The sequence below is a fragment of the Puma concolor genome, chromosome A2 (assembly GCF_028749965.1).
Source record: "Puma concolor isolate L17-30 chromosome A2, mPumCon1.1.hap2, whole genome shotgun sequence".
NCBI classification, from domain to species: Eukaryota; Metazoa; Chordata; class Mammalia; order Carnivora; family Felidae; genus Puma; species Puma concolor.
In genome coordinates, this window is record NC_141668.1 from 23,761,659 (window position 1) to 23,785,251 (window position 23,593).

At 39.7% G+C, this 23,593-nt stretch overlaps 1 protein-coding gene across 4 annotated transcripts in view; it reads left to right on the forward strand.

Annotated features, from left to right (window-relative positions):
• Nucleotides 1–23,593, forward strand: part of UBE2H (ubiquitin conjugating enzyme E2 H) — a 102,870-nt gene that overhangs the window by 61,303 nt on the left and 17,974 nt on the right. For 2 of the 4 annotated variants that reach the window (XM_025929541.2, XM_025929542.2), the window contains 2 exons: nucleotides 16,226–16,265; nucleotides 17,702–17,754. The exons of the other annotated variants lie outside the window; for them this stretch is intronic. In XM_025929541.2, the coding sequence (XP_025785326.1) occupies nucleotides 16,226–16,265; nucleotides 17,702–17,754 (93 nt within the window). The remainder of the gene's footprint in view (nucleotides 1–16,225; nucleotides 16,266–17,701; nucleotides 17,755–23,593) is intronic. 4 annotated transcript variants of the gene reach the window in all.

A 23,593-nucleotide genomic window follows, 5' to 3' on the forward strand; every position in this document is an offset into this window, starting at 1 on the left:
TTTAAGACAATTTTCTATGCACATTTAAGTATATATTCAATATAATTTGACATGCTTATCTTTCAGAGTATCCTTTAAATAAATTTTAGAGAGGGGTACCTGGGTGGCTCAGTCGGTTGAGCGTCCAACTTTGGCTCAGGTCAGGATCTCACGGTTCGTGAGTTCGAGCCCCGCATGGGGCTCTGTGCTGACAGCTCAGAGCCTGGAGCCTGCTTCGGATTCTGTGTGTCTCTCTTTCTGCTCTCTCCCCACTCATACTCTGTATCTCTCTCAAAAATAAATAAAACATTAAAAGAAATAAGTTTTAGAGAGTTTTTCAGAAGTTACATGATTGCCTGAGTTATAAGTAAAAATGTTCTTTGAAAACAATTTATATCATTATATAAGTGTTGGGTTTTTTTTGAAAATAATAATAAAGCTATCTCAAATTATCTTTGGAAAGAGAAGGAATATAAACAGACAATATATATAGAAGGAATATAAGCAGGTTATGAACTGACTTTTTAAATGCCATCATCTTAAGCTGGTCTTTTGGAATTTTATATTCTCTTTGAGTATCATGAACAATGAATGATGCTTATGAAATCATCTTGATGCTTTGAGGCTGGATATAAATTTTTGAGATGGCTAAAGATCATTTAATTTCACAGAATAAGATGATGGAAAAACTGAGTAACATCAATCGGAGTGTAAAATGATATATGATTATGAAATTGGCTTAAGAATTATGATTTTCTTGTGAACTGGCCCTAACAGCACTTTCAAAGAGAATTTATAAAACTCCTAATCAGTTGTAACATCATTGAAGTAAGTATTTGCATAGCTTTCCAGAGAGACTGCTTTGAAATAAATCATATTTGAATTTTAAAAAAATGTTTAATGTTTTATTTATTTTTGAGAGAGAGGGAGACAGTGTCAGCAGGGGAGGGGCAGAGAGAGAGGGAGACACAGAATCCAAAGCAGGCTCAAGGCTCTGAGCTGTCAGCACAGAGCCTGACCCCGGGCTCGAACTCACGGAACGCGAGATCATGGCCTGATCGTAGTTGGACGCATAACCGACTGAGCCACCCAGGCTCAGAATCTTGAAGTTCAGATTTATTTGAAAGTTCAGACTTTTTGTATTTTTCATTCAGAAACATTCCTAGAATGCTTAGTCGCCAACTATGTAGAGTTAGGAGAGTGTGCTTGATCAGTGGTGTGGATATCAGGAAAGAGCACTTCTGGCCCTCATTCTCCTTGACCATGAGACTGATACTCAACTGTTGTTCTTCTAAAAAATGAGATCATGGAATTAAATGAATTCCACATGTTTGATATTGACCAATATGCTAAATCCTCAGGATAGATGGCATTCTACTAGGCAATTAGGAAGATCATGTAAGGCTCTCACTATTTAGAAGGTCAATATAAATAAAATATTGCATAGACTTTAGTGACAACACTTGATTGCTTTTTAGGAGAGGTGTGGGTTAGTGGCTGAGAGAGAGTGTATGGAAAAGATAGGCTTTTACAAGAAAGGTGAGTTTCTTTTTTGAGAATACAGTTTTTACAGAGCTTCAGAGATGTGAAGGTGTGCATAAGGAGTTTAGAACACTGTTTCAAAACCCCAAGTAATCCCCAGTCCATGAAGATTTTGGTTTTTTTGCAGAGAAGTTGCTACAGAGAGTATGCCATATTTCTCTAGATTCAGTTTCCAGCATGTGCTCATCTATTAAGAGAATGTTTTTACCAAAGGAAACAGACTTGTAGTTGATGAGGGGGTGAAATAAAGATGAGTGATGCCATTTAAAGAGGGTAAAATAGAGCAGCTTTGAATAAAAATTCAAAAGTAACCAATAAGCGTAGGGTACAAAATGGTTTTATGTCTACTCCAGAGAATGCTTATTAAAAAAGTGAGAGGGGGGGCGCCTGGGTGGCTCAGTCGGTTAAGCGTCTGACTTCAGCTCGGGTCATGATCTCGTGGTCCGTGAGTTCGAGCCCCGCGTCGGGCTCTGGGCTGGTGGCTCAGAGCCTGGAGCCTGCTTCAGATTCTGTGTCTCCCTCTCTCTCTGACCCTCCCCCGTTCATGCTCTGTCTCTCTCTGTCTCAAAAATAAACAAACATTAAAAATATTTAAAAAAAAAAAAAAAGTGAGAGGGGTGCCTGGGTAGCCCAGTTGGTTAAGTGGTCAATCGTCCAAGTCTTGATTTTAGCTCAGGTCATGATCTCAAGGTCAGTTGTGAGAGAGAGCCCCATGTGCTGATAGCACAGAGTCAAACCCACCTGGGATTCTCTCTCTCCCTTTCTCTCTACCCCCTCCCCAACTCGTTCTCTTGTTTCTCTCTCTCTCTCTCTCTCTCTCTCTCTCTCTCAAAATAAACTTAAAATGAGAGATACAGGACTTAACACATTGGCAGGTTAAGCATTGTTGGCAAAGGTATTATGATATAGCCAACTTAGTATATACTAATTGAAGATTTTATATTCTTTGAGTGATTTTACTTAAATTATCCTAAGATTCAGAATTGTGCACTAAAATTAATGTGTAAGTATGCAAATTGCAGTGTTACTTTAAAAACTTTTATTTTAAAAAGTTTGAAGCAATCTAAATGACCCAGTAGATCATAAAGTAGTTAAATTATGGTATGTCTTAATGGACAAAATGCTTTAGTCATGACTAATGTTTTAACTCTATCTTTAAAGGAACACACAGGAAAATGGTAATCTTGTATAGCATTAACTCTAATTTTTTCCATGAAATTCCAAGTATGAATGCCAAAATATTGTTACAGTTATCCATGGCTGTAAAAGGGATTAAAAATGTTTTTGGGGGTGCCTGAGTGACTCAGTTGGTTAAGAGGCCAACTCTTGATTTAGACTCACGTCATGATCTCATGGTTTGTGAGTTTGAGCCCCACATTGGGCTCTGCACTGACAGCATGGAGCCTGTTTGGGATTTATTCTCTTTCCTTCTCTCTCTGCCCTTCCCCCTCTCATGCTCACTCTCTCTCACTTTCTCAAAAAAAAAAACAAAAAACAAAAAACTTAAAAAAGGGATTAAAAACATTTTTCTATAACTTCTAAATAATATTAAGTTCCTTTATACTATATATATATGAATTATATATATTATATATAAATTATTTATATATAATATATATATATTTTTTTTTATATAAGTTTTTCTTTATTTATTTTGAGAGAGAACACGCATGTGCGAGTCAGGGAAGGCCAGAGAGAGAATCCCAAGCAGGCTCTGCTCTGTCACTGTGGAGCCCAACATGGGGCTCAAGCCCATGAACCGTGCCATCATGACCTGAGCTGAAATCAAGAGTTGGATGCATAACCAACTGAGCCACCCAGGCGCCCCTAAAAGTTTATATTTTTAAACATATGGCAAATGCATGTCTTTCAGATGTCCTGTCTGCGTCTATACTTTTTCCTGTCTTTTGTTCTAGAAAGCCATTATATCCTTGGCCAGAATTCTCACCTGGTAGCTTGCTAAGGCCCTACTGGCCCCCAAATATCCACCAGTTTCCTTTCTTATTTCCTTTCAATTTTAATTATGTATGTGTATAAGGGTTACATACCGTTATCTCTGTTTTTCTGCTTATAATTTAGTTTATTCCATCTTGGGTACTATCTTTACACCTTTGCACAAAACTCTTTTTCACTCCTTTTCTTTCTTTCCCTTTTCTCCCTTTTCTTGGGCTGCTACCTCTAACAATTCTTACCTACTTCTCTTTCCAATCTGACTCTTTCACATGTGTTTCCCCTTGTTCCATTTTTCTCCTATGAACCAAAAAAGATTCCTGTTTCATAACTCATAAATAATAACATTTTTGATAAACTTAAGCCGGGGGGGGGGGATTATGTCTTCTAATAAAATACAGGCATAAAATGTTAGATTTAAGTCTTTCCACCTCTAAAGGTCTTGAAAATATCATGAAGTCTCCTTCAGGATCTACAGTAGTCTCCATCACACCATAGCTACTTAAACACTAGCATTCAAGAGAAAATGAAGAATTTGGCCTTTATATTTTTAAATGATTACTGGGTAGTATGTTAATAAAACTTCATTCTACTAATTTCAGATAGAACTGTAGAGTATTTTAGAGTCTTTTGTAAATAACCTTTAATCAAGAGTCAGACGCTTAACCAACTGAGCCACCCAGGCACCCTATCGTTTGTATTTAAAAAATTTGTTTTTCATTTATACTTTTTACAAATAGAACACTGTTTTAACATCCACCTAACAAGTCTAGAAACTAACTTTTGAAACACTACCTATATACATATCCATCTTAACAGTGAGGAAGACTGCCTCACAGGAGCAGGCTGCATGTACTGTGTGTCTGGATTGGAAATTTGATTATGCCAAAGCAGAGTAAGAGAAATGGTTGATTGAGAACAAGATTCTGGAGGGAGTGGTTTAATAATTTGCTTGATGTTGATAAAATGGTCAGGGAAAAAACCACACTCGTTGTGCAATGGAATTTGATGTCAGTGGGCATATAGCAAGAGCTAGCCAAACCCATATCAGTAAATGGAGACAAAAAGGAAAGGTCATGGGCAATTAACAGTAGCTGGAATACTGTATTGAGCTCTACCAGTGGCCTTTACTGCTAGGTCCGGTATCCTCTCAATAGAGTGGTTTAGATCTTCCTATTTCAAGGGAAACTAGATTAGATAACCTGTCAGAGTACTTTCTGAGTCTCCCAGTCTACCATAGGTTCTTAATTAGAAGGTACTATGATGATCAGTGCACCTTATTCTTTTTACTTTGCCAGCGGTTAAGGAAAGTGATTTAACCTTTTTCATTGTCAGAATAGCAGACACCTCTGGCATTGTAAACATTTATTTCACTATGGCCAGAAATTACATCACAATATTTTTGGAATGGAATTTTATAATAGGGTATGACTAAAATAGAGAGTTTAGAATATTTACCATTTCACTGTGTACCTTCCTAGATGGAAACATTGTATAATTACCTCCTGGGAACTAGGAGTAAGCTAAGGGAGCCAGTAAGCTAGGGGTGGACGAGGATTTGGAGTAGAGTATGTCATATCTGAAAGGTTTGGGGGTTAGTTATTTAACAGAGGCCTGTTTGGACCACTGCATTTTCACAAACAGAATGAATTCTGAGACCAAGGAAGCAAAATTCCATCACCTCCTTTCTTCTTGGCTTTCATGACCGTGGTTTTGAATTTAGTTTCTGTCTCCAGAAGATACGTAATTGCTACTATGTAGCGATCTATATCTTTTGAATTCCAGTAGAGAGAAACAAGGTTCTAGTAAGAAATTTCATAAAAGTTTTTTTTAGATAATGCTATGAGAATGTAAGCCATTGTTAAAAGCTCTCTTTTTACTGCTGTTCTGAAAATGAAATTTTCCAGGGTGGATTTTTTTTTTTTTTTTTTTTTTTTTTTTTTTTTTTTAAAGAATATGTCTGGCAGCTGAAGCAGAATTTACTTTTTCGGAAAACTGATACATTTTTATACCATTTTTTTCTAATCAGCTTCACAAATTTACTAGATACCAAATATGTACAGGGCATTCATTATTCCAGGTGCCAGAGGAACAGAGGTTGAACAAATTCTTTGAGGAAAAAGATGAAGCAAAAAATTAAAATGCTGATAGCTTTATGCAGAGATTGATGTGGTGAAATTGACATATGGATATCTTAGATTAAGTGTTCAGGAAGGGTTTCTCAGACAAAGTAAACTTAAGCTTGAGGTTTAGGGTTTTTTTTTAAATGCTTATTTATTTTTGAGAGCGTGGAAGCAGGGGAGGGGCAGAGAGAGACGGAGACACAGAATCGGAAGCAGGCTCCAGGCTCTGAGCTGTCAGCACAGAGCCCGACACAGGGCTGGAACCCATGAAGTGCGGGATCATGACCTGGGCTGAAGTGGTCCGCCCAACCAACTGAGCCACCTGGGTGCCCCAAGCTTAAGGTTTAAATGAAAAGGAAAAAACAAAAACAAAAAACCCCAGCCCTGATCCTCCAAGATCAGGGATGAGGGCATTCTCAGCAGAAGAAATTGTGAGCAGAAAGGCCCTGAGGCAGATAGGAGCTTAGCATGCTCAAGGAAGAGAAATAAGGCTGGGAGACTGGGTGAGCAGTGAAATAAGAGAGAGGCTCCAAGTGGCATGCAGGGTCAGGTCCCACAGGGCTTTGTAGGTGAGATTAAAGGCTTGAGTTTTGGTTTTATTTTATTTTTTAGAGAATTTTTAAAAATGTATTTGTAATTATTTTGAGAGAGAGACCAAGACAATGTGAGTGGGGGAGGGACAGATTGAGGAGGAGAGAGAGAATCCCAAGCAAGCTCCAAGCTGCTAGCACGGCGCCCAACGTGGGGCTCGAACCCATGAAACCGCAAGATCATGACCTGAGCCGAAACCAAGAGTCGCATGTATAACCAACCGACTGAAACACCCACATGCCCCAGCATGAGTTTTCTTTTTAATGCAATGGAAAAATTATTGAAAGGTTTTAAGCAGGTTTTCATGATCACTGTATTGTTATAGGGGAAGAGTAGAAATACTGGTGGTTTGGAACAGGTGCCAACATTGAGAAACTCTGGTGTCTATAATCCATTGCCTGCAAGAAATTTGGCTGTGTGAAGGAGAGCACGCAAATGGCGGGCGGAGATAAAAGGAAGGTTTCAGTTTTTACTTCTGAAATGGAAGATTCTGAAGGATGTTGATGTGCTCATTGTAGGGGCAGTTGTCTAGAAAGGAGGGAAAGCTTGGTGATGCTGGGCATCAGGATGAGGATTGAAGGCACAGTGCCTTTGAGACAGTAGGAAGACCTTAAACATTTGAATGAGCTCTTGAGGCAGGAAAAATTAGCGTGTGTGCAGGGAGGATTTTGATGGGGAGAGTGAGAGATCCTGCCCACCAGCCCCCATCCTCTCAAAATAGGCAGAGCTTTTAAGTCAAAGTGAGAAAGAGAGGAGCAAAGGGGACTGGAGATTTATAGAATAATGAGGAAAATGCACAAGCCGTTGGAGAATCGGGGACGGGCTACTAGTGAAAGGAGAAAGGAAAATTATCTGTGATGTTGAATCCACAAAAGGTTATTGAGCATACTTTTTAAAGTTGGTGCATTTGCATAATGTCTTTCCTCCCTGCCAGCCCAGTAGATACAAACTCCATGAAGGCAGACCCTGGGTCTGTTCTGCTAAACATTCCTTCTCCCCACCTCAGGGCCTGGTACATTGCCTGCTCTGTACTGAGGTGAGGGAGTAAATGAATGAATCAGTGTTTAGTGACACCTTCAAGTCCAAGTACAGCGAATATGAATGATTGGTTTCCTCCAGTTGCAGATGGGTGTTTCTGAGGAGAGAGTGCATGGGGTTTGCAGAAGGTTGCTGCAAAGCAATGATGGTAATGGGTCTTAAATCTTTTTTTTTTTTTTTAACGTTTATTTATTTTTGAAAGAGTGTGAGTGGGGGAGGGGCAGAGAGAAAAGGAGACCCAGAATCCAAAGCAGGTTCCAGGCTCTGAACTGTCAGCACAGAACCTGACGCGGGGCTCGAACCCATGAACTGTGAGATCATGACCTGAACTGAAGTCGGATGCTTAACCGACTGAGCCATCCAGGCGCCTCAAATCTTAAATTAAGCAAGGAGAGGAGTGAAGATAGGAGGGCTGGTAGGTGGGAAGAAAAGGAAGGTCAGTGGATTAGAGTTCTTAGGGACTGTGGTGGGTGGGGGTGGTCTGTGATTTTGGAGGTGAAGCTGTTTATAAGATGACAAATCCCAGGTATGTCCTGGGAGTGTGAATGAGATGTGATAGAGGAAAAGTCACTGAGAAGAAGCTTCAGGGATTGAGAAGACAGGGTGTCAGGAGTGTGATCTGTGTGGGTGATAATGTCACTAAAAATGACAAGAAAGAGACTTGGACGCCAGGTGCTAAAGTTCTCAGTAATGGAAGAAGCCAGTGGTCATATCGGCCCTGTTAAATGAAAAACCTCCTGTTGGCAGTCTATAATATTTAAATTCATTGACCTTCATCTTGCTATTAGCCAGAGTAAAAATAGTAGTTGGCTTTCCCTCCCCCAGGCCACCTCTAAGGGGAACCTTGCCTTTGTACATGCTTGCTTCTGTCAGAAGATTTGTCCATTTCCTTCTAGAAGCTGGCTTATGTCAGTCTCAATTCTGCCTTTGGCAATTCGTTATTATAGAATCTTTCCATTTGCTATATAATAATTCCATCTAGCTCACTCTTTAGGTTAGTTCCTACTTTAATTATAGTAGCTGACCTGTAGCTTTTGAGCTGGTTATTCTGACATCTTTTTGGCATTAACTCCTTTCCTCCTTTTTGGATTGTTATCGTAATGAAAACATGTATTTTTGGCTTCCTCTTTAGTTAAACTGCGATCCTTTTAAAAACAAGTAAGAGTAGTGTCTTAGTTCCCTTTGAAAAGCTTATTCACCACAATTTAAGGTTTGTTCATATTTCTGGTGTTGGTGAAAACATAAATGCTAGAAGGAACGTCAAAGATGATATCATCCAGTTGTCTCAGTTTAAGGATAGTAAAACTGAGACTCAGGAAGGTGGAGATAAATGACTGACTACTAACTAATTGCAGAGTCTGCCTTCTGGTTTCCAGTCTGGTCTTTTCCCCCCAAACCAAATGCAATTAGAACGGTCTTCTTCATGATAAATGTTAGAGTACCTGTATTTTCTATTTCCAGTGTGATGGGGTTATAGGAAGCCTAATACCCACTAATCAAAATATACTCTAATGCTCTGGACACTTCTAAAGGATTGAGAGAGGAGTAGGTAGGGCCAGATACTTTCATCTTTAGGATGAGGAGAGTGAGGTGAAATTACTTGCCCGAGCTCATGAGGCTTATAATAACGTTGAGTACTTACTGTGTGCCAGTTGCTGGTCAAATGCTATACGTATACTCATTTAATCTTCATAACAGTCCTATGATGTGCAGATACCAAAATTTAACTTAGCTTTATTCATAACAAAGGCAAAGAGATTCAGTGACTCTTAACTTGCTTGAGGCTTGCAGAGTGAAACTTGGGCCGTGTGACTGGAGCCTGATCTTTTAACCACGACTTTATTTAAGAAGAGTGGCCAACTGTGTTCTATACTGCCTCTACTGAGGCAGGGAGTAATGACCATGAGAACAAAGTCCTCCAGATTCAGACAGTGTGGTTATATGAATGATCAGGAGAGTGAAAGAGACCCTGTGGAGACAGGAAAGAGAGCATTACAGTCTTCCACAAATGAAACTACAGGAGAGTAGATTTAAGGCTCGCAGGTTTTGGTAGGCTGCTAGGTTGGTAGCAGGGTTAGGCTGTTGAAGGATAACACTTCACCTTTTCTTAGTTATAAATGAACTTTTCTTATCCATCCAGCCCATCCCTCAGATTCCATATTATCAGAGAGAAAGGAAGAAACAGAAAAGACGACCCCTTGTTGAGTTTAGATCTCCTGAACACACACAGGATCAGTTCAGAAGTTCCCATGACACAGGGCATTGAGAGTGAGCTCCTTGCTGGGTTCCTCACCCAAGAAGAGACCGGCCCAGGTCCATCTCTCCTGAGTAGGAAAGGCTCGGCTCTCGGAAGAGGCCTCTGCCTGGGTGCGGGCTGCCACGGGCTGGGCCTGGCCGTCCGAGGTAAGATGAAAATCTCTGAGTGTGCGCTAATGCACAGAGCTGGCAGCATGGCCGTCACTGGTGAAGCCAGCGGCAGCGCCACTCCCCACCCCTTTTTTAGCTGGAACATCCCAACCCTGGTCGCCTCCTGCATGCTAGGAATGGAGATCCAAGTTACTACCCTTAAAAAATGTACAGTCCGAGATGCTGCTAGGAGCGATAAGATCCAGTCTTTAATAAATAGATTCGAAACAATTATATCTGCCTAAGAAACGAATCCATCAGTTTGACTCTGAGTGGTCTACCTTGTGTGGGCATCTATCATGAAGATGGAATATCAGAATGACTTAATGTTTTCACTTACCCTTTTCTCACAGGGATTCATAAACTCGTAATTAAATTGCATCAGCCACAGCCACCTTAGCCGTCTGCAGTCCCAGCTCATTTTATCCCTGGGATGGAGCTCCTCTATTTTTGCCTTCGGCGTTTTTCACCTACTCACCTTAAGGTGGATTTACCTTGTTTCATGAGTCACTTGTCGGACCTCTCATTTCTCAAGATTATTCTGAAGGAAACTTCTGTATAGATGACTGGCCCTAGGTATTTCATTCTGTCCACACATTTGATCATTAAAAATATCCTCACAAGTAAAACAAAGGTGATTAATTTTTGCCACCTTTATTTACATATTGACCCGAGTATCTGAAGTTACTGGAAAGCGTGTACAACTTTGTACAGATCCCCTGCTGGGATTAGACACAGAAACGGGCTGAAATAAACACCGGTTTTCAGCATGACTCGGCATGATGTTACTTACTTCCTCTGCCTATTAGCCTATGGGTCAAAAGATGTGTTAGCCTAGAACAGTTGAGTATTGGGAGTGTCACAAGCTAAAGCGTGGCATATTTTTCCTTTTTAATAATCTCTCATTTTATGAGATAATGCAGTTTTTTACATCAACTAAGCATGATTTGGATTCCTCCTCCAGAATTATAAATCACCTCCTTCCCCTCTGCTAAAAGATAGAGGACAGAGGTGGTGAGCTTTTTAGCCAAACGTTTGTTCCTGTTGCCTTCCCTTTTATAAGTGCTTGGGTCGTGCCAGAGGATAATTGTCTCAGAGATTTGAAGGAGTTGTGGATTTTATCTGGTCAAATCACTGAAATATATATATCATTAGAAAATGTCTGGTTGTGAATAAAATCTTAAATCATGTAGATTAAAAATGACTTGCTTCCGCCTATCATGTTTTCACAAAAGCAGTTTTCAAAATATGTTTTCTTAAAATATCTTCAAGCTAGTTCCTGGTTGAATGGAAACAAGTGTTGGGAAAATTCTCTTGTCGCAGACGTATTCGTTAGTGTGGTGATCGCATTGCCAAAAGGAAGGAGGACATGCCAGGGCAAACACGCTGAGTCCTGAGAATGTTCCTTCTCTGAATTCCTGGCCTGTTCTTTCTGTGTCTCCTCCCCTCCTCGTCCAGAAGTGCCATTGTTGCCATCATCATTCAGCGTGTAAAGGGCTTTGCCAGAAATACTGCCCACAGCTTGTCCAAGAGCAAATGTTAAAGGATATATACTCCGTTCTGTTTACTTACTTTGGGTATTTTTCTAACCATTGAAAATGCCTGGTATTGGAAGATATCGTTGTAGTCTGGAGATTTTTTTTTTGGGCAGAATCCGTCTGGTTAAACTTGTTCCTCAAAGGCAAAGGTATAAACTCTTTCTGCCTACTTTGGACCAGTCAGTGGATTCTGTGTCTCTTTGTGGTATTTTAGCATGTTGTTAGCTTTGTATTCTCTAGAATATTTCTGTACCTAAAAATGTGCCCTGCAGAATTAATTTCCTTTATGGACTTAACTTTAGACATTTCCTCTAAAGTCCTCTGTTGTCAGAGCTCTGGCCATTGTTATTAAATCCTAGATTTTTAGTGCTGATAGTTCCTTTATAAACAGAATAAGAATGGAGGTTTTGGAGATCATACAGTCTAGCTATTTCAGGTAAAGAAACAGGCTGAGAAGTGAAGGGACCTTCCCAAGGTCTGCAGTTAATAGCAGGGTTGGGACTAGACCTCAAGCCCCTGTTAATACTTTTCTTTTTCCAGTCTGATTTTGCCCTCTGTCTCAGAGCTCAGATGATGTTTTATACTTAGCAGGGGCACTGGGGTCTGGGCTCTAACCCATTTCTTTTTCTTCCTTCTTTCCTTCCTTCTTTCCTTCCTTCCTTCCTTGTTTATTTTTGAGAGAGAGAGAGTACGTGTGCATGAGTGGGGCGGGAGGTAGACAGAGGATCCAAAGCTCTGTGCTGATAGCAGAGAGCCCGACATGGGCCTCGAACTCACCAACTGTGAGATCATGACCTGAGCCAAAATTGGATGCTTAACCGACAGAGCCACCGAGGCACCCCCAACCCATTTGTTACTAAGAGTCTGTTTACTGAGTCCTTTTTGGCCCTCCCTGTTATGTACTCTTGGATTCAACCAAGCCAGAATTTCGACTTAATTGAAAACAGTGTGGAAGCTGTATTGATTCCAAATGGGATCTCTGGGCCTTGTACCAGAAGGGAGGCACTTTAATCTTTCAGAGACCATTTTTGGTAAACATTTAAATCTCTTTTGACTCTAGCTATTTTCTCAACTTACACCTTTGAGGTTCCCTATGACATGAAATTGTTGAAGTTCCGTTCTCTTCTGACTTTCCAAAATTTCTGCATTGTGAATTTTAATAATTGGAAAAAAAAAAAAAACCTTTCAAGTTAAAAAAAAAAATTATAAATGTAGGAAACATTCTAAAGCAGAACACAGCTCACTCATTTTGCTCGGGACCTTTGTTCTGTCCCCAGCACTGATGTGCTGGTGCTGTGACCTTACTGAGCTGTTCCCTTATTAGCCCCCACCCCCTCCCCCCTGCCCGGAGATAAGGCTTGTGTTAAAAACCAACAAAAAAATCTTAAGGAGGGATTGTATGTAACACCATTCTAGCATAGTCTCTGGCTTCCCACCTCACTCAGAATGGAAATCAGCATCCTTAAAAGGGCCCACAAATGCTCCTCACCTCTCTGACCTCACTTCTAGGTTTCTCCTTATTCATCACGCTTCAGCCCCACCACTCCCTTTGCTGGTCTCCTAATACTCCCTTTGCTGAGCTCCTGATGCATTTTGCACTTGGCTGTTCGTGTTATATAGACACTCTTCCCCTAGATACTGAATGATTCCTCCTTTACCTCCTTCACTCCTTCCGATTGTCCGTTTCTCCGCTTCTCCATAAGGCCCTCCCTGCCAATCCCATTTAAAATTGCAGCTCCCACCCAAGCATTCCTGTCCTGAGTCCCCTTCTCTGCTGTTCTTCCTCCATAACACTTGCCACATTCTAGCGTAGCACTTGTTTTTAAAGAGCTCTCCAGGTGATTCCTACCTGTAGCACTGGGGACCTCTGCCACACATGTTGCTTTACGAGGTGTTACTTAGGAGACATCTAGCAGAAGCAGGACTTTCAGCATCAAGAATGAATTGTGAGTTCTTTGTTGTAGCTTCAAGCCAAAATACTTTTCACATAATAGAACAAGTCTCTTGAATTAAACCATCTAGTGGCTAAACATTGTTTCCCACTCATCAGAAAGGTTCTTGGCAGTTGTAATAGCAGTATATTCCTGTATGTAACTGATCTTGAGGGCCGTATGTCTTATAATCTGAAGCTCTTTTGATTTTTTTTTTTCGTATTGAACTTGTAATATTTAAACAAAAAAGTGTTTAAGATTTGAGAGAAAATAGTTGATTTTAGTGACCTTCTTCCTTAAAAATGGTTCAGCACTGGATAACCTGTGTATAATTAGGTCCGCTTTAGAATGTTTCCTACATTGGGCTGCCTGATTGGCTCAGTCGGTTAAGCGTCCTACTTTGGCTCAGGTCATGATCTCACAGTCTGTGAGTTCAAACCCTGCGTCAGGCTCTGTGCCGACAGCCCGGAGCCCAGAGCCTGCTTCGGATTCTGTGTCTCCTTCTCTCTCTGCCCCTCCTCAACTTGTGCTCTGTCTCTCTATGTCTCTCAAAAAATAAATAAATGTAAAAAAAGAAAAAAGTGTTTCCTACATTTTTAATTTTTTAACATTTTTTTCTCAATTATTAAGGTTTTTTTTTCAATTATTAAAATTACACAGTATAGAAATTTTGGAAATTCAGGAGAATAATAGAATGTGGGAGTCTCTCAAAGTTGACTACTGTTGACACTTGTTTGTTTCCTTCTATTTTTTACATTGCTGTGATCCCATTTCTGGTACAGGATGGGGGTGGGGGTAGTGATGTAATCTGAAAAGTGTAATGGAGAAAATATTCCCACCACAAAGAATTAAGTGCTGTTAACAGTTGTAGATGTTTGCTTCCAGTTTCCTATGTGCACACTTTGAAAAAAAAAAACACAAGTACTTTCTCTCTTTATCTCTTTTTAAAAGGAATATAGTGTTACAGATAGATTCATCTTTAATCACCATTCCCATTCTGTTCCCTGTTCCCACCATGACCTTGACCCTGCACCCTCACTGAAATAATTACTTTTTAAGTTTAGTATATATGTTGGTTCAGTACAGTTTTCTATACTTGTTACCATAGAGATATGTAGTGTTGCTTTGTTTTAGTTCATCTAAATGTTATCATGCTGTAAATTCATACAGCTTTTTTTTTCTCCCCTTAGCGATGGGTCTATCCAAGTTGATACTTACTGATCTAGTTCATTACCTTGGCTTTATCAGACTCCCAACATGTGGATATTACTACAGTTCCCCTAGTCCCTTTTGATAGGATTGCATTAGGTTTTTGGCTTTTATAAATAAAGCTGCAATGAATATCCTCATGGGTCTTCTTGAACACATTTATTAGTGTTTTTCTAGGGTCATACAGAATTTTTATCCTCTTAACATTAAGACATGAACGTTTGTATTGGCTTAGTTTAATCTCTTCAATAAACACAGACTTCTTAAATCTAGACTTGGAAGCATCTTATTTCCTTAATGAAAAATTAATATGAAATAGTAATTGGACACAAGGCATTTCTTTTTGCATTAGAGTAATTTAAACATTGCTTGAGCTCTCTTAACAGCAGTTAAGAACATGAAGCCATTCCAACACAAAAAAATGTAAAAACCATTAAAAAAAGTAGAAACATAGTTAGTATTAGAGTGACTAGAGCAAGTGAAGACTATGGAATACCTGGGATTTTGTATTATTAACCCCGTTTTCTAAGTCTAGAGAAGGTTGTTAGATTTTCCCAGGTAATGACCTTTGTTGGAACTCGTCCCTGAGGATCCTCCTCTGATGCCACTTCTCTGCATCTCTCCTGGTACCTTCCTCTTTCCCTCCAGCTGTGTCCGTTCTTTGTGCATATTTGCACTTACTTCCTTGTGTCTTGTCTCAGTGCTGTGCTGACGTCCAGGAGAACAGTGTACTGCCTTACTTATCTCATACCCTGAACAAGCACAGTGCCTGACACGTAGGTGTTGACCGAATACATTGTGAATGAGGGAAAGAGAAACATACGAGGTGGGGGTGAGGGAGGGTGGGATTGAGAGGGACACAATGATAGTCACTTTAATAGGGAACTTCAGTTTATCAAAAGAATGGAATAAAGTCTTGAGATGATATGGATGATAAAATGACGGCTCTGACAGTGGACCTCTGCTTTCGCGTATTGTCATTTGCATATATACAAACTGATTCAGTCACTGGTTTTAATTAGACTAAAAACTAATTTCTCCTTGGAATGTAAACGTCAATATATATGTTAAAGTCTAGGGGCGCCTGGCCGACTCAGTAACACATGCGATTCTTGATCTCAGGGTTGTGAGTTTGAGCGCCACGTTGGGTGTGGAGATTGCTTAAAAATAAACTTCATAAGTCCCTGCTTACTTTTGTTAGTCTCTACTTGTTCTTCTAGGGATATATCAAAAAACTTGAATCCCTGACAGAGCCATCTTACAGATTTTTCTTTTTTAATTCCTTGCCTCATTTCTTGGTTGCCCCAATTTTAGTCAAAACTGGGTTTCCTGGAATGAGTAGACTAAAGTTAAATATTTTGGTCACTGTGATGAAATCCTTTGTGGTTTGGTAGCGGTATTCCTTTAGTGTTTCAACAGCTTCATTCATGTTCCGCACCCAGTGTGGTGGTATGATACCGGTAACTGAGCTTCAGAAGGAGAAGTTTAAATGCAGAACCTCCAAATTTAGAGACTGAACAATAAAACTTGGGCGGGAAGTCAGGGTAGCTTTCTTAACTTGCTGATAAAAGTAATCAGTACTAGGTATAACCCACTTAGAACTACAAATTTTTTTCGCAAGTACCTTCATAGCTCAGAAAACAATTTCTCTTAATGATTATTTTGTATAAGAAGCTGCATTGCTTTCAAAGTTTGCTCATTGTTTTTTAATAGAACTCTGATAGAACCCTGTGTTTTAAGTAAGTGACACTGTCAGATCATATAGTATTAACAGTAACCAAACATCTAAGATTAAAAGTAATGAGTTATGGGTATCATCACCTTTTTCTAATAATGAAATTGTTTCCAGTACTAAAATACTTTAAAACGAATTGTTCTCTGGATACTTTTTGCTGCTAATTAACATCTCTTTTTACAGGATTCATGAATAAAATTTTCCATCCCAACATTGATGAAGCGTAAGTAACTATTTAAAAATGTTTAAATCTTAGCAGCAACTGCCCTTACTAGCATTCATCTCTCTCTCTCCATTATTTAAAAAAAAAAAAAAAAAAAGCGCCTCAATTATCTTTCTAGATTTTATCAACAGAGAGGACCATATGGTCACTTAAACTGTAGAGTCCCAGGGATATGATATTTTAAACCACTTTAGTGCACATTCTGCTGTTGGGCTGCTTAGTTTTCCCATTGCCGTGAGTAGGTCCTTTATTCCCCCTGATACCCAGCTAGCATGTGTAATATTCCACATCTCTTTTCTCTTTGCATAGACACAATTCAGAGATCTAAGTTTTCTGTATACAGATTCACTATTTTCAGCCCTTAAAGTGTTTCTTAGTTCTTGAGAGTAAAGCAAACATGAATGACTGTGGTTTCATTTCAGTTAATGAGTCTTACGTACCCTTTCTTTCCTTCTAATATTTTATTAGTGATATTTTAAAATGTGCCTCCTATTGTGTATTTCTGATGCTGTTTACAATACATGCTTTTTTTGTTCTGCAGTCTTGTCGTGGCTAAATTTTGCTGTTACACACACACACACACACACACACACACACACGAGGTATTCTGAACTCTGTGTGAGTAGGTTGTATACACACATCATGCCCTACTGCCTTTTTATACTTGTGTGTATCAGTCATCCTAACAACAAAGATGTTTTGTTACATAAGCACAGTGTACTCGCTGGGTTCAGGAATTGAGTGTCAGTTTTAATCTACTGCCACATTCCAGCAGTGTACCTTTTGGGCACTTATTTTCCCCCCGTAAGTAAAATATCCAGTCCGTGATCATGTATTGCATTTACTTGTTTCTTTAAACTGCTTTAATTACACATTTCTTTAAAATACTTTAATCTGGAATAGTTCCTCAGTTTTTATAAAGTTGACATTTTAAAAAAGAATATAGATCGGTTATTTTAAAGACCATCCCTCAATTTGGGGTTGTCTGATGTTTCCTCATCATTAGATTCAGAATATGTACTTAAGACCAGAAAACCACAAAGTGTAATTGTGTCCTCAGGCTACTGGGGAGGTACACAGGTTTGTCTGCCCCTGGTTGCCAGTGTTAATTCCAATCACCTGGTGAAGGTGTTGTCTGATTTCACCGTTGTATACTTGCTGATTTTTCCTTTTAATCTCTAAGGAAACAGTAAGACTTTTTATATATTCTGCTCTTCATCATACTTCCCTAATTGGGATGTTTTTTCTTTTCTTCCTTCCTTCCTTCCTTCTTTCCTTCCTTCCTTCCTTCCTTCCTTCCTTCCTTCCTTCCTTCCTTCCTTCCTTTCTTTCTTTTCTTTCTTTCGTACTATTCTTAATAAATAAAATTAGTTGCCAGGTACATGCAACTAGCTTTCTAATTTTTAAAAAAATGCCATTCTTTCCATCTGTTTCAGGTCAGGAACTGTGTGTCTAGATGTAATTAATCAAACTTGGACAGCTCTCTATGGTGAGTTTGGCCATGGAATATTTTTTAGAGATGTTGAGATACTGCCTAAAAAATGTTGTTTGCCTTTTCTTTGGTTTAAGATGTTTTGTTGGGAATGGGAAGGGATTAAGAGGGCCTGGATGGGAATGTTTGATCAGTGAAAAAAATATTTTCTCTCAAGTACAAACTTTGACTTAGCAACGGAAGTTTAAGATAATCTTGTGAGATTTTGAACTTAAGGTATAGTGATGTACATATGCAGACATACAAATAAACATGTAAACATATGTGTGTGTTCAGAAGCACATTGTATACATGTTTACCTGTAATCCCTTTGACTTTTGGGAAAATTCCTAACAATGTCCCTGTGAAGTGAGATGGTGCATTAACAGGTTTGGGGAGTCCTCTGTTTTGAAGGCCAAAACCTCATTATGAAGCCTTGCCTCAGTGCTGAAATCAACATCTCCTCTCTTATAGTGAACCAACCTGTGAATTGCACAGCTTTATGCAGTACAATGCTCAGCGTCACAGAGATATGTAAGGAATATCAGGCCCTTTCTGCCTGAGCTTGTAACTTGGTTGGGGAGCTACAAATATGTGCAAATCCATGTAAATTAATTAGGGATACAACAGATCAGTCTGTATTCCCCCACGTGTCCAGGCTGTCAGGCGCCATGGGCCTCTTTGCTCTCGTGCCCCCCCCCACCCCACCCCGTGAGGCTTCCCCTGATGCTCCAGCTGCAATTGATCCCTGCACACCCCTACATTTGATAGCTTTTTGTGGCCCATTTTTACTTCTTACCTGTGTGTGTCGTTCATGCCCACTTTTTTGTGCCACTAGATTGTTTCCGGTCATAGGGGTCTCGGGTGCACGTCTGGTGTCCGTGTCCCAGCACTCCCTAGCAGAGCCTCGTACCCATATGCAGTGAAAGAGTCAGTGGTGCAGGCAACAGTCCCCAAGAGGTTCAAGAAAGTCACCTTAGGCAGGGCTTGACCGGAGGGAGCCTTTCTTACTGAAGAATTAGGAGACCTTTTTATTCCAGCCACAGTCTGCAGACTACTTTGCCAGACATCCCTGTACTAGGACGGTGCATGAGACTCACAGTGGAAGGCTGGTCACCAGCAGCACACAGTTAATCCTTCTTTCGTGTTTTCTCCTCCTGATTCTGCCATTTAAGAATCATTTCCTGGGGCGCCTGGGTGGCGCAGTCGGTTAAGCGTCCGACTTCAGCCAGGTCACGATCTCGCGATCCGTGAGTTCGAGCCCCGCGTCAGGCTCTGGGCTGATGGCTCAGAGCCTGGAGCCTGTTTCCGATTCTGTGTCTCCCTCTCTCTCTGCCCCTCCCCCGTTCATGCTCTGTCTCTCTCTGTCCCAAAAATAAATAAATGTTGAAAAAAAAAAAAAAATTAAAAAAAAAAAAAAAAAAAAAAAAAAAAAAGAATCATTTCCTCTGCCTGGAGTTACCCTCCCTGGTCTTTGTATGGCTGGCACCTTCTTTTCTCACCTCAGTCATCTCTCAGAGAAGCCTCCTTTCCTAGCTACTCCATCTAAAACAACGTTCCTCCATAGCATAGCAGCCTGTTTTAAAAACCTGTGTTTAAAGCCAGCATTTGTTTATCATTTATCTTATTAGACTGTAAGCTCCACAAGAGCAGGGGCTGTGTGTGTACACACATGTATACAAGTGCCTGAAACAGTGCCTGGTGTACAATAAGGGTTCAGATATTTGTGGAATTATTGACTGAATTAATCACGCCTAGTACAGTGAAACATGAGAATTTTAGGGATACAACGGCTTATGAGGAGATGAGGCAACAAGAAAGAACATATACTCTGAGGCTGGTTAAATGGATTCCTTTCAAGATGTGTTTTTGGTAAAAATGTCTCATGGCAGACTGCCTGGAATAGCTGATGTAATGATGTATTTTCTTAAACTGCATTCACATTTTAGAAATGTACATAACAAAATACTACGAGCTGGTTCCAATTACAGTAAAGTAAATTGGACTTCAACTAATTCTTTTACTGTTGACCAGAAAAGCTTTGTGGAAGAGATTTGCTGATTCTCAAGTACTTCACATCTCAGAACAGATTTTTGAAAAACAACAGCTTATTGAATTATAACTCACATACATGATATTCACCCATTTAGAGCATGTAATTTGATAGTTTTTAAACAAAGTCACAATTACGTACAGCCATCTCCACATTCTCATCAAAGAAGATTTTCTTCACCTTAAAAAAAAAAAAAAAACCCATACCCTTCAGCTGTCACCCCCTCATCCCCTTAACCTTCCTCCCCGAACCCTAGGTAATGACTGATCTACTTTTTGTCTCTACAGATTTGCCTATTCTGGAATTTTTATAATGGAATCTATGATATGTTGTCTTTTGTGACTGGCTTTTTTGAGTTCACATAATGTTTTTAAGATTCATCCATGTTGTAGCACGAATCGGTACTTCATACCTTTCATGGCCAGATAATATTCCATTTTACAGCTATTACATCTTTATCCATTTGTCAGATGATGGACATTTGGGTTGTTTCCACCATTCAGCTGTTTTGAATAATGCCTATGTAAATGTTCGTGCACAAAAGTTTCTATGCGGGCATATGTTTTCATTTTTCTTGGGTGTGTACCTAGGAGTAGAACTGCTGAGTGACATGGTAACTCTGGGCAAACCTTTGAGGAAGTGACAGACTATTTTCCAAAGTGGTCGTACCATTTTACTTTCCTACCAGAGGGTGTTTGAAGTTCAGAACAGATTTGGAAGCAGAAGCCCAACGTGACTTAAGATTTATTTCATCACATGTATGGAATGTTGGTGTAAAGCATTACTTTGTGAAGCACTTAGTAACAAGGATTAAATTACATTGGTCAAAGTGAACTTTTATTTCCCTCTTACATGTGTATAAGTTATCATTAAGTGTTCTGTAACATATGAACATGGAGAACACTAACACTGTAGATAAGTGCAGGGACCCATGAGGGAGTGAGTGTAGTCAAAAATGTACTCAGCATGGGAGAATTGTTCTGACATTTTGCTCAGACCCAAACTGCTCCTCAAGAAGATTCAACATTTCTTTCATGGGCAGTTTTAGGAGCAGGTAATTACAATTTATTGTAAAAGTACATAGTAATGGTTGGCACCGATGACCTTGAAGTTTCTTATAGACCTTCCTGATCCCTGAAATGTGAACTAAATTTTTATTACAAACTGCTAAAGACTCTGGCATTGGAGGTTAGTCTGTTAATTGGTAAATTTGGAGTCATTCCGTCTCCTGCTGTGATTCTTGAGAGAATCTTAGTTCAAAGGACAAAAAACCTAATTTAATATAAAACAACGAATAGGGGAAAGTTGGCATGTTAATACAAATATTCAGCTGAAAACCAAAAGGCTTAGCCTGGCAACCAAAACTTGTCTCAACACCTCTACCATATAATATAGTACGGAGCAGGGAGTGACTTGTGAAATTTCCTGCAATTAACTTTGCCCCAAGGCATGCGCTGTGCAATGGATGTACATATTTGTAGTATAACAGCACTTCCCAGTTGAAACTTCAGATTTACACTTCTCATAACCTGCTACCAGTCAGTGTTCTTGTTTCCAGCAGATTTAATCCTCTCGTCCCCCCACCCCCCCCCCCCCCCAAAAAAAGACCATTGATTTCTGGTAGCCCATTTTGACTCATGGCCTCTATTGTCATTTGTTTCCCTTTGCCAAGTTTCCGTGCAGTTTGTTGTTTTTATATTTTTATTTTTTTATTTTTTATTTTTTTTTTCAACGTTTATTTATTTTTGGGACAGAGAGAGACAGAGCATGAACAGGGGAGGGGCAGAGAGAGGGAGACATAGAATCGGAAACAGGCTCCAGGCTCTGAGCCATCAGCCCAGAGCCTGACGCGGGGCTCGAACTCACGGACCGCGAGATCGTGACCTGGCTGAAGTCGGACGCTTAACCGACTGCGCCACCCAGGCGCCCCCCGTGCAGTTTGTTCATTCAGAAACTTAGAATTGGTGTGATTATAGTGTAATCACCCAGTAATTTTCAATTTTTTATTATTTAACCTTGCAAGAGAGCTAATTATAGTGGGTAATATGGTTAATTTCCTAAAGATGCTTGTCATCATATGAAGTCACTGAGTATGAAGTTACTATTGTTACTCTTGTGCCATTAAAAGGAGAGTAGCAGATGCCATCACAAAATTGATTCGTTTTGATTTCCTGTGTGATAACATCTTTTTCTTGCTTTCTTTTTTTGTATCCCTTCCTGCTCTTCCAGACACAATGATAAAAGCTCTGGACAATTTAAAATGCAGCCAAGGGGATCTGAATTTTAGTTTCAGAAACAACTGTAATTTTAAAAATTGATGATCAGAAGGAAAGTTCATTAAGCCACAGGTAGCTTTTTAAGCATTCCTACTATTTTCCAGTTCCCCTTTTTCCCAAATAGGTTTTATCCACAGTTGGCTTTTCTACCCACACTCTCGGAGGCCCCGGTACCGCCACCGCAATTCAGCTTTAATTTCTTTCCCACCGTTCTGGGCCATGCATTCTTGACCTCTGTCAGTTGTGTTTCTCTCCGGTTTAATTTTACTCATTTCTCAACTGACTTGGTAAATGACTTATTTTGTGGATTAAGTTGTGGACAAGTAAGGTCAAAGACAATTTTCTTATAAAATTGGGCAGTTTACAATTTTATTCTTTCTCACCTTTAGGGTTGCTAGCCAATGGACTGGATACTCCTCTTATTTTGCTGGTGAGAAAAATCAACATTTGGGAAATTACTTCCCCTAGAGTCGTCTGGGGAGTCAATCACAGACAAATGAAGTTGCCTACAACAAAAGGAGTATTTCAGGGACTTTGAGATTAAAAATAGACAAGAGAAATGAAGTTTCTTTTACTAAGCATTTAGAACAATTTTAAACTATAAGTTTATTTAATAGTACTATACTGTGGGCCTAATGAATTTAAGCTTTCTCCTGCTGGAAATATTTATTCCATCCCTCTTTTCAGTCAGGTAGCCTGTGAATCTTTCCAAACAATTAAAATTCTGGCTAAAGGTAACTGTGTCTCAAAATAATGCTTTGTGTTCACTAGTGCTTGCTAACTGCGTTTTCTAGCCACTTTAATGTAGCTGCGCAGACAAGAGATACATGCATTTGTCTGCATGGATGATTGGCCAACAACTAACATTTGAGAACAGGCTCAAGAACTCAGTATTGATCTGTCCATGGTGGAATCATAAACATCATCCTGCCTTTGGAACAGCTGGATGTCATTATAAGTCTCTTAGAGGCCAGGTAGAGCAGTTTCTTTCCAGTGCTGTGGGGGAAATGTCAACTGTAGGAGGTAAAGAAACATGCCGAGTTTGGTATTTGATGGCTTCAACAGTACTTAGCTAGCTCCATGGTCTACCTCCTCTGTCTGTCTGCTTGGAGATACTCAGGTGTGGCGTTGGTATGTGGCCCAAGAGATTAATTAACTATGCACAGAATTTAAGAATTGAATTTAAAAACTTGCAGAAACTCCTTAAAAAAACCCCCATTCGTGTTCACTGGTGGTCAGTATCAGGATCATGGAGTGGTCAGGCTTTGCAGAGGGTAGGACATGAGCCAGGCTGTGGCCCTTCCAGAGAGACACAGCTATGTTCTAGCTTTTTTGAGGCTTCAGTTTTAGGGCCCAGTCATGATGATACAGATTTGTTTTCTCTTCATTTGCTTGTGATCACTGCATAGAGGTAGTCTTTGCCATGTGTGGCCACTTATCTGGTAATTGCATGAAGATATCTTTGCTCCTGACCTCAAAGACAAACTAAATTATTATCTAGTAATTAAAAACTTTAAAAATGAGTTTT